Source organism: Mustela nivalis (assembly GCF_964662115.1).
Source record: "Mustela nivalis genome assembly, chromosome: 2".
Taxonomy (NCBI): Eukaryota; Metazoa; Chordata; class Mammalia; order Carnivora; family Mustelidae; genus Mustela; species Mustela nivalis.
The window spans coordinates 83,400,260-83,419,798 of NC_139021.1; the positions used below are offsets into that span (position 1 = coordinate 83,400,260).

The 19,539-nt window shown below is 35.6% G+C and overlaps 1 protein-coding gene across 12 annotated transcripts in view; it reads right to left on the reverse strand.

The window, feature by feature from the left end:
* The window catches only part of RP1 (RP1 axonemal microtubule associated), a 357,833-nt gene that overhangs the window by 164,550 nt on the left and 173,744 nt on the right, over positions 1-19,539 (reverse strand). For all 12 annotated transcript variants that reach the window (XR_014308427.1, XR_014308428.1, XR_014308429.1 and 9 more), the window contains exons 13-14: positions 3,883-3,986; positions 1,098-1,274 (exon numbers count right to left, since the gene is read on the reverse strand). Coding sequence is in view for 9 of the 12 variants with exons in the window: in XM_082719229.1 (XP_082575355.1) it covers positions 1,098-1,274; positions 3,883-3,986 (281 nt within the window). In the remaining 3 variants the exon portion in view is untranslated. The remainder of the gene's footprint in view (positions 1-1,097; positions 1,275-3,882; positions 3,987-19,539) is intronic.

Sequence of the window (19,539 nt, forward strand, 5' to 3'; positions counted from 1 at the left end):
AAGAAAGTCAGCAATATGTTCCCATTGTTTCAAAGGCTTCATATTCTGACCCTTAAATTCAACAGTGGCAAAATGAAGAGATTAAGATTAAACATCCAGTGATTAAAGACTTAAATAAATAAATAAACACGTATACATAATCATATACCTTATGTTTGGGTATTATGCAACCGTTAAAAATAATGTTGTTTTGAGAAAAAATAATAATGAAATGTTTATTATATAGTAACTATAAAAAATTTTGAAGACAAACTGACTTTGATTTGAATCATGATCTACCATTTACCAGTTATGCTATACCAGTCAGATTTTTAACTTCTCTGAAAATCTTTTCTTCATGTTTAAAATACAGAAAATATCTGTCAGTACTTTTAGGATGATTAAATAGTTTTTGTATGCAGTAAACTCTCAGTAAAGTGCTGGGCACAAAATAGGCAATCTCGTAAATTTTACTTATTATTATGGTAACAATAATATTTTTAAGATAAATTCACACAAACACATACTATAAAGAAGGAAGTATAAAATGATCACACATATACAACACTCAAAGATTATAAATATTCTAATTGTTAGAAAAGTTAAATATATACATTTGATTGCCTATGTAAGAGTCTGTAAATTTTTATTTAGAATTCTCACATTTATACCATTTATAGTTTTTTTTTTTAATTTTAATTTTTATTTTATTTATTTATTTTTTTTAATATAATTTTTTATTTTTTATAAACATATATTTTTATCCCCAGGGGTACAGGTCTGTGAATCACCAGGTTTACACACTTCACAGCACTCACCAAAACATGGATGGAACTAGAGCGTATCATGCTTAGCGAAATATACCATTTATAGTTTTAACCTCCAAATTCAATTGGATGTAGGATGTTACTCCCACCAGTTTCAGTACTGCTAAAACTAAGTAAAATCTCTATTGCTTTTCAAAGTTTGGGTAAATAGAATGGCAATAGGCATCAATGCCACCTAGTGGGAAGAGATCTGATTACTCCTTAATGACTCAACTCACGAATTTGCCTCAAAAAAGCAAAAGAAAGTGGGTATTTAACAATACACACTTTAATGCCTTTCCACCATTTTACCTTGACAAAAACCACAAATTCTTTTGAAAGGTCTGCGTAGCCTGCTGATGATTCATCAGCTATTTTGCCATGATGATCAACAGTAACTGCATGACCAGGATCCAGCACTGACTCAAGAAGTGCACAACGGTCGTGCTGATAAAGCACCCGCAGCTCAGTACAGGCTCCACCAGTAGCCTAAGAGGATGAAAACAACAACAACAACAACAACAACAACAAAAAAAACACAAAACCCCTGAATTAGCAAGAGAAAAATAATTAAATTTAAAATTTTTGGATATTATAGGTATATACAGTCTACCCCACTCTAGAGAATCCTTGTATTACCTGTCACATGCTTTTGTAATTTAATTGTTTTGATTCTCCACCCTGACTTTCAGTGTTTTATTCCAAGAACTTTCTTCTCTTAATTCTCAGAACCCATGGTAGAATATTGGGTAACAACAAAAAAACTTCAGTGGCAGGATATTTTAATGAATTATTAATATGTATGTTTATTGTTGTTTATTTTTCATTTCTTCATTTGTATCCTCCTAACCCAAGACTATTTTGGAAAATCTGAAATTAACAGATGTGCGTTACTAAGTTTTACTTCCAAAAATCTAAACAAATCAAGGAGGTTATGCTACAAGGACACATTTCTGGTTCAAGGTACGATTCGAGATTTTATCCCACATGTTCTCCACATTACCTTGGAGAGATATTTGAGCCTGAAAAGGAAGGGCTCATTGATGGCCTTGAATGGCTTGAAGACCCATGACACTAAGGCTACCAAACTCAGCCAAATGCTCTTGTATAAGAATGGCAGGGAAGCAACAGGACTATTCATCTTTAAAGAAGCCATCTGAGAGGCAGGCGCCTGGATGGCTCAGTCATTATCGTCTGACTTTGGCTCAAGTCATGATCCCAGGGTGCTAGGATTGAAGACCGCTTCTCCCTCTCCCACTCCCCCTGCTTGTGTTTCCTCTCTCACTGCCTTTGTCAAATAAATAAAATAAAATCTGTTAATAAAAGAGAAGTCTTCTAGGGCACCTGGGCAACTCAGTGAGTTAAAGCCTCTGCCATCAGCTCAGGTCCTGATCTCAGGGTCCTGGGATCGAGCCCCGCATAGGGCTCTCTGCTCAACAGGGAGCCTGTTTCCTCCTCTTTCTCTGCTTACTTGTGATCTCTGTCAAATAAATAAATAAAATCTTTAAAAAAATTTAAAAAAGAAACCATGTGATGTTTGATGAGTTATTAGCAGTGACTGGTGTGGACTGAAGCTAGGAGGGCAGTTACTGATATGCTGAGGTCCCCATACCAGAAGAAATCTTATGTGTAACAAAATGAGTCTCACAAAAATTAAGATGGAAGCTCTCACCAACCTAGTAGGATAGGAGCTTGAAAATAGATTTAACTTGATTTTAGAAAAATAAAGTAATAGGATATTTCTCAAACCCTTGACTTAATTGAGTACATTCCATATCCACTACTTTCATATTTATAAGCATTTACTATGACTAGGACCTGTACTAAGTAGAATATGCTACAAAGTACAACACAGGATGACTTGCTAAGTCCAGAGCACAGGAAAAAAGACTTTTTGAAGAAAATTATTATCACTTAGCCTGAATCTCAGGCCTACAAATTACATAAGCTTTTCTTCAATAATTATTAATTTTCCTTAAGTTAAATAAAATGCTATGAGTCAAAAATCACATAATATTGGGACACCTGAGTGTCTCACCTGTTGAACAGCCAACTCTTGATTTCGGTTCAGGTCGTGATCTTATGATTGGGGGATTGGGCCCTGCCAGGGGCTCTGCACTCAGTGTAGAGTCTGCTTGTCCCTCTCCCTCTACTCCTCCCTCCACTCATGCTCCACCCCCCTTTAAAATAAATAAGTAAAATCTTAAAAATAATCAGGTAATATTATATAACATTATATGAGGAAGCTGTAGCATGAGTGCTAGAATCAGAACGCCTGTGTTAGATTCCTGCTTTCACATTTCCAACCTATGTGACTGGGTAACTCAATCCATCTACCTGTCAGGTTCCTCTTCTGCTAAATAAGGATAATAATGGGATTCTCCCAGAAGGTAGATATAAAGACTAGATGTTATAACACATATTAAGCATTTGGAACAGTATGTGACAGTTATCCTATGCAGTCTCATTTTTCAAAATCAAAAGCATACATATATTTTTTAAAACAGCTTTATATATTAAAAACTATTTTTTCAAACCTAAACCAAGGAATACAAAGTATACTTAAGTGAAATTATTATTATTTTTTCCCTAATATCACGTCCCCTAAAGGGGCCTTTGAGAAATCAGATCATCCCCTTTTGGAGGCCTATTTAATATTTTGAATGTTATCAGACAAGCAGTCTACTGGGGCGCCTGGGTGGCTCAGTGGGTTAAAGCCTCTGCCTTTGGCTCAGGTCATGATCCCAGGGTCCTGGGATCGAGCCCCGCATAGGGCCCTCTGCTCAGCAGGGAGCCTGTTTCCTCCTCTCTCTCTGCCTGCCTCTCTATCTCCTTGTGATCTCTGTCTGTCAAATAAATAAATAAAATCTTTAAAAAAAAAAAAAAGGAAAGAAAAGCGGTCTACTTTTTCTTGTCTAAATTTTAATTGCTGATATATAGGACCATTTATGCATCAGAATCTCAAAACTTAGTAAGACAAAACAGAATAATGAAAATGGTTAAAGTAAAAGCCAAAGAAAATACAATTTGATCCTATAAAAAATATATATAGATACAATACTATTGATATATGACAAAAAGGAAAATTCCTACATACCATTCCAGTGACATTGCTATTGTCAATAGCAAGAGAAAGATGTCTTATTTCATGACTTTGGAAAATGCATATATTTCCTCTGTTGAAAATAACATCAAAAAGACCTGGAAAACATTTTAGGGTATTAGCAAGTAATTCATGCTTTTAAAGTATTTTTTCTTATTCAATTATACACTGAAATCTCCTAATAATATATTTTGTGATATCTTTTAGTTAAATGTTTTTAATTAGTCAAAAGGTAGAATGCCAATAACCTTTGATTATCTATAAGCTGCTTGGCAATTTGCTGGCATTTCCCTGGAAAATCCTTAATGCATTTCCATTCTAATTGGTAAGCACCTGAGACAACCCCAAAAAATGACACCCGATGGAACTGATTCCAGGATGATAAATTATCCTGTTACAAAAAAAAAAAAAAAAAAAAAAAAAAAAAAAAAAAATTCAATTCCCCTCTAAATCTCAGGGACTTGAGGTAAAATAAAATAAATACATATGATTTGAGCATTAGTGACTACTTTGTATGATGATGTCATCACATATTTATGATGTATAAAAAGTATATTTTCAATATACTTTTGCATACTTTTTTACCTTATAATTTATGCTCTTGAAGGCATGAATTTTTGTCTATTCTGTATATACCTATATAACTGCACTTAGAGCAGCCCCTGAACGTAGTAACTGCTCAGGAAATATTCTTTAAAAAGTTAATTAGATCCCCACAGCCTACACAATATGTACCACAGACGGAAATTGAACCTAGGACCTCAGATCTTAGCCCAGTGCTCTTTCCAATATTGAGAATCCTTTCTTTAGTACTTACAAACAACAAATTTTCAAGAATCCACTCTTGTAACAATAAGAAATAAAGACCATTTTTCCTTTTACAAATAGGTGATTCTCAGAAAATGTAAGTCAAACAAGCCCAATATAAAGGAATACGTATTGTGTGTTTTATTTTACAGAAAGCACAAAATATAGGCAATACATTGAACTCACTGGAGCATCAATATATAAAAATACATATAAGGCTAATATTAACAGATCTACAGGGAGAAACTGACAGACTACAATAATAGTAAGGAACTTTAATCCCTGACTCATATCAATGATTCAACTAAGAATCAATTACAAGAAGATAACTGGAAAATCCACAAAACTGTGATGATTAAACAACATGCTACTGAAGCAATGGATTAACCAATGTATAATCAAAGAAACCAAAGAAGGAAATAACTGGAGACAAATAAAAGCATAAATACTACCTGTCAAAATTTTGGGTTTTCAACAAATGTGATTCTAAGAAGGAAGATCATAGCAATATAGGCCTAACTCCAAAACCAAGAATGTCTCAATAATCTAACTTCAAACCTAAATCTAGATGTATGATTCTAGTTCTGGTTCTAGCAAAAGAGTTCAATGATTCATTTAACTACTTGTTATTAAGCACCTACTACGTGCAGGCAATATTTTTCAGTCATAACCTACATAAAAATTCTCAATGCTCTTATTTCTAAAACATTCTTATATTTAAAAACAAGGGGTAAATCTTTATAATCTTAAAGTTCCTGGCTAATTCTAATATCCACTGGATCAAAACACACTGATAGCATCAAAACAAACTCTAATTGCCAAAACCCAACAGAAGCATTTTCAGTCCTTATTTCATTTTGCTTCTCTACTCCATTTGAACCTGCAGGCATCTTTTGAAACTTCACAATCTCACACTTCACTAACTTCCTTCTCAGTTTGCTACTTCATTCTCAGTTGTCCTCTTCATGCACAGGGTTCTGTGCTAAGGTGAATAACTCTCACTCTTCACTGGCTCCCCAAGAAGTTTATTTTAATAATCCATGAAGTGGTAAATACCAAATCAACATCTCAACCACTCATTTCTCCCTCAAAATCAGCTCATATGTATAATTTAACTCACACACACTTCAAACTCAATATATACAAACTTGAGCTTACAATTTTCCACATATTCTTAGCTTCCAATCTACTCCTCCTAAATCTTCTTTATTTCCTACCTTAGTCAGTGACCCCCATCAACAACTTAATCATCCAAACTGGAAACCTAAGAATAACCTTTTCCCTTAATACACCTTTACCAATAAATGATGAAGACCTGCCAATTATCTCCTAGAAATTCTTCAAATCCATTCTCTCTTCTCTATCAATATTCCCAATGAAATATTTTAGAAGCTTCTGATTGGTCACTCTTTCTCTAATCATTCTGCACAGGCCTAAATCTAGCCTCCATTTAGCCACCAAAGTATTTCTATTCTACTTCAAATCTGTTAATGGCTATCACCCACCATAGAAAGGAATAAAAGAAGTTGCCTTCAAACATGCACTAGACCTTCTATCCCAGACTTCTTAAAGAAACAGATCATTCATGGAGGATGTATAGTTTTAACTTACAAAATGAAGTAGGTATCTTTTGTTTACTAGAAGCCTACTGATATTCTTCTAGTAGTGAGTTCAAGTATTTGAAACATGTTTTGTGGTCTCTAGAGTGAAGCATCAGATCACTCTTTTTTGCAACACTCAAAATTCATTTTGATTCTACTGCTGAATTCTGAGTTAAGAAATTCAGCAATTTACAGTACAAAATAGCCCTGATTTGCTCAAGATTGATAAAAGTGCTAGTCATCCCTTTATGTATCAAGTTAGAGTTAGAGGATGCCATAAAGTGAGCAGCCATATCCCCACTATGAATGTGTATTTCCAAGAAATCCAGAGTCCTCTTCTTCCTTTACATCTCCTTTCCCTAATCTTTCCTAATTCAGAAACTGAAGTACACTTTAAACAGGACTGAATAAGACAACATCCATCCTAGAGCATATTCTTTTCTAATCTAAAGCCAAAGAGGTCCTTCAAAGCACTCTCATAAAATAGAGGAGCAAAGCCCATGGCTTCTTGATTTCAGAGAAGTGTAGCTATGACATGGTAAAGATGCAGCAGAAGACAAAGTGGCCAATATATATTCAGTGCTATACTCTTTAAATAATAAACTGTTTTTCATTTCCTTTATTAAGATCTGGTAGCAGAGAACCAGACAAATAAAATAATTGCAGCTAATCACCATCAGATATTCACTAGAAATAGGGCTTATAATATGTAGATCAATTACTAACAATAATCTAATAGAATTCTATTAGTACCTGCACAGATAGGTTGGAATACCAGAAAAAATCCAAAGAAGAGGTTAAGTCTTGAAATGGTTATGTGTTTTGTTATTCAAAAAAAAAAAAAAAAAAAGGAGAATAACCAGTACAAAAACTTTTTTCAAAGTTGAAACACAAGGAAAAAGGGGAATTACCCTCTTTGGCATACCGTACAAACTATTTAATAAAGAAACAGTAAAAATTGCGGAAAATTTTTTCTTCAAAGTCCTGAGAAGATTATAGCTAAATCTCAAAAAAATAGTTCTCCTTAAACTCCTATTTCTCACTTAATTATAACTGAAACAAAATTATAAGCATGCATTAGAGGTACAGTTACCTATAATTGTTCAACCATGATACTTTTGAGAGTAAAAAGGGGTGCCAATCAGATGGAATGCAGATATAAACATGCAAAGTAATGTGTATCATGCTCTCAACTTACATTGGGCTACACACACACACACACACACACACACACACACACACAGACCTAGCCTTACATTTTAAAATTGGAGAATAAGTGTGTGTTTATGTTTCAGGCTTATATAATAGTTTAAAGTGTGCATTTTTTTAATTATTAACTCTGCTTTAATGACAAAAGTGTAATGAGCCTAAGACACTTATGTGCCACTGATGAGAGTATAAACTAATGGAACTCTTCTCCAAAGAGATGGGGCAATCTGTAAAAAGAGCTTTAAAATTCTCTTTATATTTAAGTCAACAACAGGAGGGAAGCTGTAAGATTAACAATAGTCAACAACAGGAGGAGAACTGGAGAATTAACAGTACTTTGAAATTAAATAACACATTCCTTAACAACCAGTGAATTAAAGGAAAAATCAAAAGGAAAATCAAAATAAATCTTGAGACAAATGAAGTTGGAAACAGAACATACCAAAGTCTAGGGGATGCAGCAAAAGCATTTCTAAGAGGCATATGTGTAGTAAAAAATGTCCACTTTTTTAAAAAGAAAGACTTTAAATAAACAACCCAACTTTATACCTCAAGAAACTACAAAAATAAGAACTAACCCCAAAATTATTAGAAAGGAGATAACAAAGATCAGAAGAAAAGCAGATGAAATAGAAAATAAAAACAATAGAAAAGATCAATGAAGATCTTGAAACAAAAAAATTGGTTTTTTGAAAAGATAAATAAAACTGACAAATGTTTGGCTAGATTAACCAAGAAAAAAAAGAGGGCTCAAATTTAAAAAATATATATAAATGAAGGAGACATTACAGCTGAAACCACAGAAATACAAAAAATCATGAAACTACTATGAACAATTATACAATAAATTGGAAAACCTAGAAGAAATTGGTAAAGTCCCACAAACATACACTCCATCCAGACCAACTCATGAAAAAAAAGAAAGAAAGAAGGGGGAGACAAGATGGCACAGAAGTAGGAGGATGCAACGTTTCAACCTGTCCCCTAAAGTGAGCTGATTACCTACCAAAGAACTCTGATCACTCATAAAATCAGTCTGAGATTAGAATTATCTAATTCTGCTCTCTACGAGAGCAGAAGACACCAGTGGGCAGGTAAAGAGGAGTGGGAACATTGGACTGACACCAGAAGATAAACAAAAGGGGGAGGGAGCCACCAGAAGCAACTCATTGGAAAGTAATACCCCAATAAGAGAGTGCCCCCAAACCAGGCAAAGACCCCACCAAAAAGGAGAATTTCAGACCAATATCCCCGATGTACAAGGATGCTAAGATTTTCAACAAGATCCTAGCAAATAGGATCCAACAGCACATTAAAAAGATTATCCACCATGACCATGTGGGATTCATCCTGGGTTGCAAGGATGGTTCAACATTCACAAATCAATTAATGTGATAGAACAAATCAATAAGAGAAGAGAGAAGAACCACATAGTACTCTCAATTGATGCAGAAAAAGCATTTGACAAAAATACAGCATCCATTCCTGACTAAAATGCTTCAAAGTATAGGGATAGAGGGAACATTCCTGAACTTCATAAAATCTATCTATAAAAAACCCACAGCAAATATCATTCTCAATGGGAAAAAGCTTGCAGCCTTCCCATTAAAATCAGGAACACAGCAAGGATGCGCACACTCACCACTCTTGTTCAACATAATATTAGAAGTCCTAGCGATAGCAATCAGACAACAAAGAAAAATAAAATGTATCCAATTTGGCAATGAAGAAGTCAAACTCTCTCTCTTCACAGAGGAATGATACTTTATATGGAAAACCCAGAAGACTCCATCCCCAAACTACTAGAACTCATACAGCAATTTAGTAACGTGGCAGGATACAAAGTCAATGTACAGAATAAGTTACTTTCTTATACACTAACAATGAAAACACAGAAAGGAAAATTAGATAATTGATTTCATTTACTATAGCACCAGGAACCATAAGATACCTATGAATAAACCTAACCAAAGAAGTAAAGGATCTGTACTCGAGAAACTACAGAATACTCATGAAAGAAATCGAAGAAGACACAAAAAGATGGAAGACCATTCCATGCTCTTGGATCAGAAGAATAAACATTGTTAAAATGTCTATACTGCCTAGAGCAATCTGTACTTTTAGTGCCATTCTGATCAAAATTCCACCGGTATTTTTCAAAGAGCTGGAGCAAACAATCCTAAAATTTGTATGGAATCAGAAGAGACCCCAAATTGCTAACGAAATGTTAAAAAAGAAAAACAAAACTGGCGGCATCACGTTGCCTGATTTCAAGCATTACTACAAAGCTGTGATCACCAAGAGAGCATGGTACTGGCATAAAAACAGACACATAGACCAGTGGAACAGAGTAGAGAGCCCAGGTATGGCTCTCTATTCTATGGCCAAATAATCTTCAACAAAGCAGGAAAAAATATACAGTGGAAAAAAGACAATCTCTTCAATAAATGGTGCTGGGAAAATTGGACGGCTATATGTAGAAGAATGAAACTCGACCATTCTTTTACACCGTACACAAAGATAAACTCAAAATGGATAAAAGACCTCAACGTGAGACAGGAATCCATCAGAATCCTAGAGGAGAACATAGGCAGTAAGCTCTTTGACATCTGCCACAGCAACTTCTTTCAAGACATGTATCCAAAGGCAAAGGAAACAAAAGCGAAAATGAGTTTTGGGGACTTCATCAAGATCAAAAACTTCTGCACAGCAAAGGAAACAGTCAACAAAGCAAAGAGGCAACCCATGGAATGGGAGAAGATATTTGTAAATGACCATACAGACAAAAGGCTGATATCCAGGATCTATAAAGAACTTCTCAAACTCAACACACTCAAAACAGATAATCGGGTCAAAAAATGGGCAGGAGACATGAACAGACACTTCTCCAATGAAGACATACAAATTGCCAACAGACTCATGAAAAAATGTTCATCATCATCAGCCATCAGGGAGATTCAAATCAAAACCACATTGAGATACCACCTTACACCAGTTAGAATGGCTAAAATTAACAAGACAGGAAATAATGTGTGTTGGAGAGGATATGGAGAAAGGGGAACCCTCTTACACTGTTGGTGGGAATGCAAGTTGGTGCAGCCACTTTGGAGAACAGTGTAGAGATTCCTCAAGAAATTAAAAATAGAGCTTCGCTATGACCCTGTAATTGCACTCCTGGGTATTTACCCCAAAGATACAGACGTAGTGAAAAGAAGGGCCATCTGTACCCTAATGTGATAGCAGCAATGGCCACAGTCACCAAACTGCGGAAAGAACCAAGATGCCCTTCAATGGACAAATAGATAAGGAAGATGTGGTGTATATACACTATGGGATATTATGCCTCCATCAGAAAGGATGAATACCCAACTTTTGTAGCAACATGGACGGGACTAGAAGAGATTATGCTGAGTGAAATAAGTCAAGCAAAGAGACTCATTTATCATATGGTTTAACTTATTTGTGGAGCATAAGAAGTAACACAGAGGAGACGGGGAGATGGAGAAGAGAAGGGAGTTGAGGGAAATGGGAAGGGAGATGAACCAGGAGAGACTGTGGACTCTGAAAAACAATCTGAGAGTTTTGAAGGGGTGGGGGGTGGGAAATTGGGCCAGGCTGGTGGTGGGTATTATGGAGGGCACACATTGCACAGAGCACTGGGTGTGGTCCATAAACAATGAATTCTAGTACACTGAAAAGAAATTTAAAAAATAAAAAAATTTTAAGAGAGAAATGAAAGAAAAAAGAAAGAAAGAAAAAAGAAAATTTGAACAAACCAATGATAAGCAAGGAGATTGAAAGACAAATAAGAACACAACGAAAAAAAAAAAAAAAGAAAGAAAGAAAAAGAAAACTATGAACCACCAATATTCCTGATAAAAATAGATGCAAAAATTCTCAACAAATACTAAGATATTGAATTCAAAACCATATTAAGAGGATTATACATGGTTATCAAGTGGGATTTATCCCTGGGAAACAATGATGTTTCAAAATACACAAATAAATAGGTGTGACACACCTCGAATGAAAGACAAATCATATGATCATTTATAGATGCAGTAAAACATTTGAGAAAATTCAGCATCATTTCATGAAAAAAAAAAACTCTCAAAAAGTAGGTATAGAAGAAACATGCCTCAACATAATAAAGACCATATATGACAAGCCCACAGCTAACATCATACTCACTGGTGAAAGACTAAAAGATTTCTATGATTAGGAAGAAGACAAGGGTGCCTGCCCAGTCACCAGTACACATTCAACATATTACTGGAAGCCTAGCCTGAGCAATTAGCAACAAAAAGAATTAAAATGCATCCAGATTGAGAAGGAAGAAGTAAAAATGTTTCTATGTGCAGATGATATGATCTTATATAGAGAAAATTCTAGTCTCCCTCCAAAACTGTTAGAACTAATAAGAAAAAATTTAGTAAAGTTATAGGATACAAAATCAATACACAAAAAGTTGAGTTTCTATACACTAACAGTGAACTGCCTGAAAAAAATATTTAAAATAGCATTAAAAGCAAGCAAATACTTACGAATAAATTTAACCAAGGAAGTGAAGATTTATACTCCAAAACTGTAAAGCATTGATTAAAAAAATGAAAAAGACATGAAAAATATAAAGATATCCCATATTCATGAATCAGAAGAGTTAATATGAAATTGTTAAAATGTCCATGCTACCTGAAGCCATCTCTATATTCAACACAATCCTTATTAAAATTCCAATGGCATTTGTCAAAGAAATAGAAAAAATTTTTAAAATTTGTATGGAAACACAAAAGACCCTGAAGAGCCAAACTAATATTGAGAAAGAACAAATAAGAAAGTAAGCTTGAGTTGGAGGAAATGGGAGGGGGAGACAAACCATGAGAGACTGTGGACTCTGAGAAACAAACTGAGGGTTTTGGAGGGGTTGGGTGATCCTGGTGGTGGATATTATGGAGTGCCCGTATTGTATGGAGCACTGGGTGTGGTGCATAAACAATGAATTCTGGAACACTGAAAAGAAAAAAAAATAAATAATTTTTAAAAAAAGAATGAATGGGTCAACCAGAATTAAAGTATATTTTAAAAATATATGCAAACAAATAAAAAATGAAAAATAAAAAATTCATGCGAACAAAATCTTTGGGATGCAACAAAGGCAGTCCTAAGAGGGAAGTATATAGCAAGACAAGCCTTTCTCAAGAAACAAGAAAGGCCTAAAATACACAACCTAACCCTACATCTAAAGGAGCTAGAGAAATAAATAAATAAATAAATAAAATCCTAAAGCCAGCGTGAGAAGAGAAATAATAAAGATCAGAGCAGAAATCAATGAAATAGAAATCAAAAGAACAGTAGAACAAATCAATGAAACTAGGATCTGGTTCTTTGAAAGAATTAATAAGATTGATAAACTCCCAGCCAGACTTATCAAAAAGAAAAGAGAAAGGACCCAAATAAATAAAATCATATATAAAAACATATTATGAGCAACTATATGCCAACAAATTAGACAATCTGGAAAAAATGGATACATTTCTAGAGATGTATAAACTACCGAAACTAAACCATAAAGAAACAGAAAACCTGAACAGACCCCTAGCCAGCAAGGAAATTGAAGCAGTATTCAAAAATCTCCCACCAAACAAGAGTTCAGGGCCAGATGGTATCCCAGGGAATTCTGCCAAACATTTAAAGAAGAATTAATACCTATTCTGAAACTGTTCCAAAAAATAGAAAACTTCCAAATTCATTTATGAGGCCAGCATTACCTTGACCACAAAACCCCATCAAAAAGGAGAATTACAGACCAATATCGCTGATGAACATGGATGCAAAAATTTGCACCAAAATACTAACCTACAGACTCCAACAATACATTAAAAAGATTATTCACCATGACCAAGTGAGATTTAGCCCTGGGCTGCAAGTTTGGTTCAACATACACAAATCAATCACTGTGACACACTACATTAATAAAAGGATAAGCAGCAAATGATCCTCTCAATAGATGCAGAAAAAGCACATGACAAAGTATAGCACACTCTCTTTTATTTATTTATTTATTTATTTATTTATTTATTTATTTATTTTTTACTTTTTATTTTTTTATAAACATATATTTTTATCCCCAGGGGTACAGGTCTGTGAATTGCCAGGTTTACACACTTCACAGCACTCACCATAGCACATACCCTCCCCAATGTCCATAATCCCACCCCCCTTCCTCCAAACCCCCTCCCCCCAGCAACCCTCAGTTTGTTTTGTGAGATTAAGAGTCACTTATGGTTTGTCTCCCTCCCAATCCCATCTTGTTTCATTTATTCTTCTCCTACCCACTTAAGCCCCCATGTTGCATCACCACTTCCTCATATCAAAGAGATCATATGATAGTTGTCTTTCTCTGCTTGACTTATTTCGCTAAGCATGATACACTCTAGTTCCATCCATGTTGTCGCAAGTGGCAAGATTTCATTTCTTTTGATGGCTGCATAGTATTCCATTGTGTATATATACCACCTCTTCTTGATCCATTCATCTGTTGATGGACATTTAGGTTCTTTCCATAGTTTGGCTATTGTGGACATTGCTGCTATAAACATTCGGGTGCACGTGCCCGTTTGGATCACTACGTTTGTATCTTTAGGGTAAATACCCAGTAATGCAATTGCTGGGTCATAGAGTAGTTCTATTTTCAACATTTTGAGGAAACTCCATGCTGTTTTCCAGAGTGGCTGCACCAGCTTGCATTCCCACCAACAGTGTAGGAGAGTTCCCCTTTCTCCGCATCCTCGCCAGCATCTGTCATTTCCTGACTTGTTGATTTTAGCCATTCTGACTGGTGTGAGGTGATATCTCATTGTGGTTTTGATTTGTATTTCTCTGATGCCGAGTGATATGGAGCATTTTTTCATGTGTCTGTTGGCCATCTGGATGTCTTCTTTGCAGAAATGTCTGTTCATGTCCTCTGCCCATTTCTATCTTGGATTATTTGTTCTTTGGGTGTTGAGTTTGCTAAGTTCTTTATAGATTTTGGACACTAGTCCTTTATCTGATATGTCGTTTGCAAATATCTTCTCCCATTCTGTCAGTTGTCTTTTGATTTTGTTAACTGTTTCCTTTGCTGTGCAAAAGCTTTTGATATTGATGAAATCCCAATAGTTCATTTTTGCCCTTGCTTCCCTTGCCTTTGGCGATGTTCCTAGGAAGATGTTGCTGCAGTATAGCACACTTTCTTGATTAAAACTCTTCACAGGGTAGGGATAGAGGGTATGTACCTCAATATCATAAAAACCATCTATGAAAAACCCACAGCAAATATCATTCTCAATAGTGAAAACCAGAGAGCTTTTTCCCAAAGGTCAGGAGCACAGCAGGGATGCCCACTATCACCATTGCTGTTCAACATAGTACTAGAAGTCATAACTTCAGTAATCAGACAGCAAAAAAATATATATATATACCCAAATAGGCAAAGAAAAAGTCAAACAATCACTCTTTGCGGATGATATGATACTTGATGTGGAAAACCCAAAAGACTCTACCCCAAAACTATTAGAACTCATATAAGAATATAAGGATATAAAATCAATACACAGAAATAAGTTGCATTTCTATACACCAACAGGGGAGAGAAGAAAGAAAAATGAAGGAGTCATTCACATTTACAATTGCACCCAAAACCATAAGATACCTAGGAATAAAGCTATCCAAAGAAGCGAAGTATCTGTACTCAGAAAACTATAAAGTACTCATGAAAGAAACTGAGGAAGACACAAAGAAATGGAAACACATTCTATGCTCATGACCTGGAAGAACAAATAATGTGAAAATGTCTATGCTACCCAAAGCAATCTACATATTCAATGGAATCTCTATCAATATACTATCAACTTTTTTCAAAGTGGAACAAATAATCCTAAAATTTTTATGGAACCAGAAAAAACCCTGAATAGCCAGAGGAATGTTGAAAAAGAAAACCAAAGCTGATGATATCACTATTCTGGACTTCAAGCTCTATTACAAAGGTAAAATTATCAAGACAGTGTGGTACTGGCATAAAAACAGACACATCGATCAATGGAACAGAACAGACACCCCAGAATGGACCCTCAACTCTATGATCAACTAATTTTCAACAAAGCAGGAAAAGAATATCAAATGGAATAAGGACACGCTTTTCAAAATGGTGTTGGAAAAATTGTTCAGCCACATGTAGAAGAATGAAACTGGACCATTTTCTTTTTTTTATTTTTTTAATATTTTTTTTTATTTTCAGCATAACAGTATTCATTATTTTTTCACCACACCCAGTGCTCCATGCAATCCATGCCCTCTATAATACCCACCACCTGGTACCCCAACCTCCCACCACCCCCCCGCCACTTACACCATACACAAAAATGACTCAAAATTAATGAATGATCCTAATGTGAGACAGGAAGCCATCAAACTCCTTGAGGAGAACACAGGCAGCACCTCTTTAAACTCAGCCCCAGCAACTTCTTCCTAGACATCACCTAAAGCCAAGGGAAGCAAGGGCAAAATGACCTATTGGAACTTCATAAAGACAAAAAGCTTTTGCACAATAAAGGAAACAGTCAACAAAACCTAAGAACAACCAAGAAAATGAGAGAAGATATTTGCAAATGACATAGCACATAAAGGGCTAGTATCCAAAATCTATAAAGAACATATCAAACGCAACCCAAAGAACAGATTATCCAGTCAAGAAATGGGCAGAAGGCATGAATGGACATTTCTGCAAAGAAGCCTCCAAATGGCCAACAGACACAGGAAAAGGTGCTCCACATCACTTGGCATCAGGGAAATACAAATCAAAACCACAATGAGATATCACCTCACACCAGTCAAAATGGCTAAAATTAACCAATATGGAAATGACAGATGTTGGCGAGGATGTGGAGAAAAGGGAACCCTCCTACACTGTTGGTGGGAATATAAGTTGGTGCAGCCAATCTGTAAAACAGTATGGAGGTTCCTCAGAACGTTGAAAACAGCTGCCCTATGATCCAAAAGTTTGTACACTAAAGATATAAATGTAGTAATCTGAAGGGGCACCTGTATCACAATGTTTATAGCAGCAGTGTCCACAATAACCAAATTATGGAAAGAGCTGGATATCCATCAACAGATGAATGGATAAAGAAGATGCAGTGTATATATAGAATTGAATATTATGCAGCCATCAAAATAATGAAATCTTGCCATTTGCAATGACATGGATGGAACTAGAAGATATTATGTTAAGCGTAATAAGACAATCAGAGAAGGACAATTATATGATCTTACTGATATGTGGAATTTGAGAAACAAGGGAGAGGATCATAGTGGAAGAGAGGAAAAAATGAAACGAGACAAAACCAGAGAGGGAGACAAACCATAAGAGAGTATTAATCTCAGGAAACAAACTGGGAGTTGCAGGTATGGAGGGGGTTAGGCGGGATGGGGTAGCTGGGTGATGGACACTGTGGAAGGTACGTGTTGTGGGGAGCACTGTGCATTGTGTAAGACTGATGAATAACAGACCTGTACCCCTGAAATAAGTAATGCACTATATTTTAATAATAATAATAATAAACTTTCAGTGATATATCATACATTTTTAAACTGCATGTCTAATCCTGTTAGAATATAAGTCAAATAAATGTGAATTTAGATTATGAATTTTTGTCTTGAAAAACTACTGTAGAATGAGAAAACTATGCAAATATATATTTTACAGCAAATTTTTTTAAATTTTGGAGGATGGGAATTTTTTGAAAATGACCCTGACATAAAGTCATAAAACTATCAAGGGTTTAGAGTTAAAAATTTAGTTGCTTTGGCTGTCTGCTCCTTCTTTTAAGTTCTAAGATCCTATATGATTTTTTAATGATTCTTTATGATTGTCATAATCAATGTTAGCATGGTATTGGTTTTAATACCTAAAAGCTTGTCATCATAAAATGAAGCTCCCTGTGATATTCCAAAGACCTTCTCATGCTGTGTGGTGCTTTTAGGTCCAGTATTGCCAATAAATGGCTCAGTAGCTCTTGGAGAAATGAGCATTCTAACTCTCTACATAAGGAAACAGCCTAATTTACAATTAACTTGATAGATAAATAGAAGAATTGTCTCATGGTGATAAAAACAACATTGTTTTGTAGAATGAAAACTGTAAGCAAACAGATCTCAGAGACATGTTCTTAAAATATTTTCCTGAAAAGATATCCATGGGTCAGCATTGTTCATTGCAACACTTACCTGGCATGTGAAAACTGATTCATGAGTGTGAATTTATGGGACACTGAGCATAAAATCAGGAAATAATCCTGCAAATAAGTATCACACATAAAAGACCTCTTGCTGCAAAAATGTCAGTTAGGGGGGCGCCTGGGTGGCTCAGTGGTTTGGGCTGCTGCCTTCGGCTCAGGTCATGATCTCAGGGTCCTGGGATCGAGCCCCGCATCGGGCTCTCTGCTCTGCAGGAAGCCTGCTTCTCTCTCTCTCTCTCTCTCTCTCTCTCTCTCTCTCTCTCTGCCTGCCTCTCTGCCTACTTGTGATCTCTGTCTGTCAAATAAATAAATAAAATCTTTAAAAAAAAAATGTCAGTTAGGCTAAGGAAAAGTACTCATACTCTCCTGCCCCTCCCTTTTAAGAAATGCTCATTCTACTTTATATATTAAAGGACTAGCATATTAGGATGCTAGCATTGCTTAAGGGTAAAAAGTACCTCTTTTGATAACTACCAGTTAGTTTGTTCTACCCAGGAATTCATATGTTTGGCTATGGGGTAAGAACTCTGTTGGGGCTGTCAGAGCATTAGTTCTTTCCCTGGAAGCCCTGCATGGTTGTCTTGGCTTCTGCCTAGCATGAGGGCTGGCTTCCAAGAAAGCTTAGTCCAAGAGATAATGGTAGAAGATACAGATTTTAGAAGTTACAATGTTGATTCATCTACATTCTTTTAGTCAAAACATGTAGAAAGGGTTGACCCAGCAAGGAGTAAGGAAATGAATTCCACTTGTTGATGTAGGAGTGGCAAGTTCCCTTTACAAACTAGCTTGTGACGGGTGTTAGAAAATAACATTTGTCTCCCCACATTTGTCATTTTCCTGCATAGTCCAGCCCTCTGAATAAATGCACATACAAAATGTTTGTGTAAGGAAACAGCCCATCAAAATAGAGCATAGAGTTCTCTCTCCACCACCTTCCACTTTTCTTCCTTTCCTCTCTTTTTCTCTCTCCCTCCCTCCATCTCTCTCTCTCTCTCTCTCTCTCTCTCAATCTGCTCTCTCAACTTGGGGAAATAAAGGTAAAAGCTTTTCCTTCCCTTCCCTGGAGAAGATTTGCTTATATTCCAGAATAAAGATAAGGGCTCTCTGTCTCTTCTCTCTCTGTATATTAAATCAGAGTTTCCCAATTTGGAGATTTCTCCCCTTTAATGCCCCCATCCACATATTCCGGTACTATCAGGCCCTCACCTCAGGATATTGTAGTACTAGGACTTAGAGAACAAACCAAGATATTCTGGCTGCTGCAATTTGCTGTGGGAAATGAATGGTCTTGGTCTTTGTGTGCTCATGTTTTCTGAAAATAGGGTAAAACTTAGATCCTTCACGGGTTCTGATTATAAATAGGAGATATTTTTCTGATCACATTTGGAAATACAATCCACTATATTCAATGAGGAAAAAGAGCACCTATCCAGGCAATAGAATATATAAGACAATTCTGACTAGTCTAAGTAGGTAAATCATCCCAAATGGGAACCAACAGGTAAAGAAACTTCTAAGGAATCAATTAATTCTGGAAAGAGAAGCAACTGAGTATTCTTAGACTCCCACATGTTTTCACAGAGGAAAAAAATGGATTATTCCTTGAGATCTCAAACACAAGATAGAGGAGGTTACATTTTGAAGAAATGCTATAGATTAAGTATTCCCCAGTACATCTCAGAGGTTATTTGAACAACAGTTTCTAACAAAATACAGCAAAGTTCTATTCACAGATTGTTTAAATACTAAATTTGTTTCAA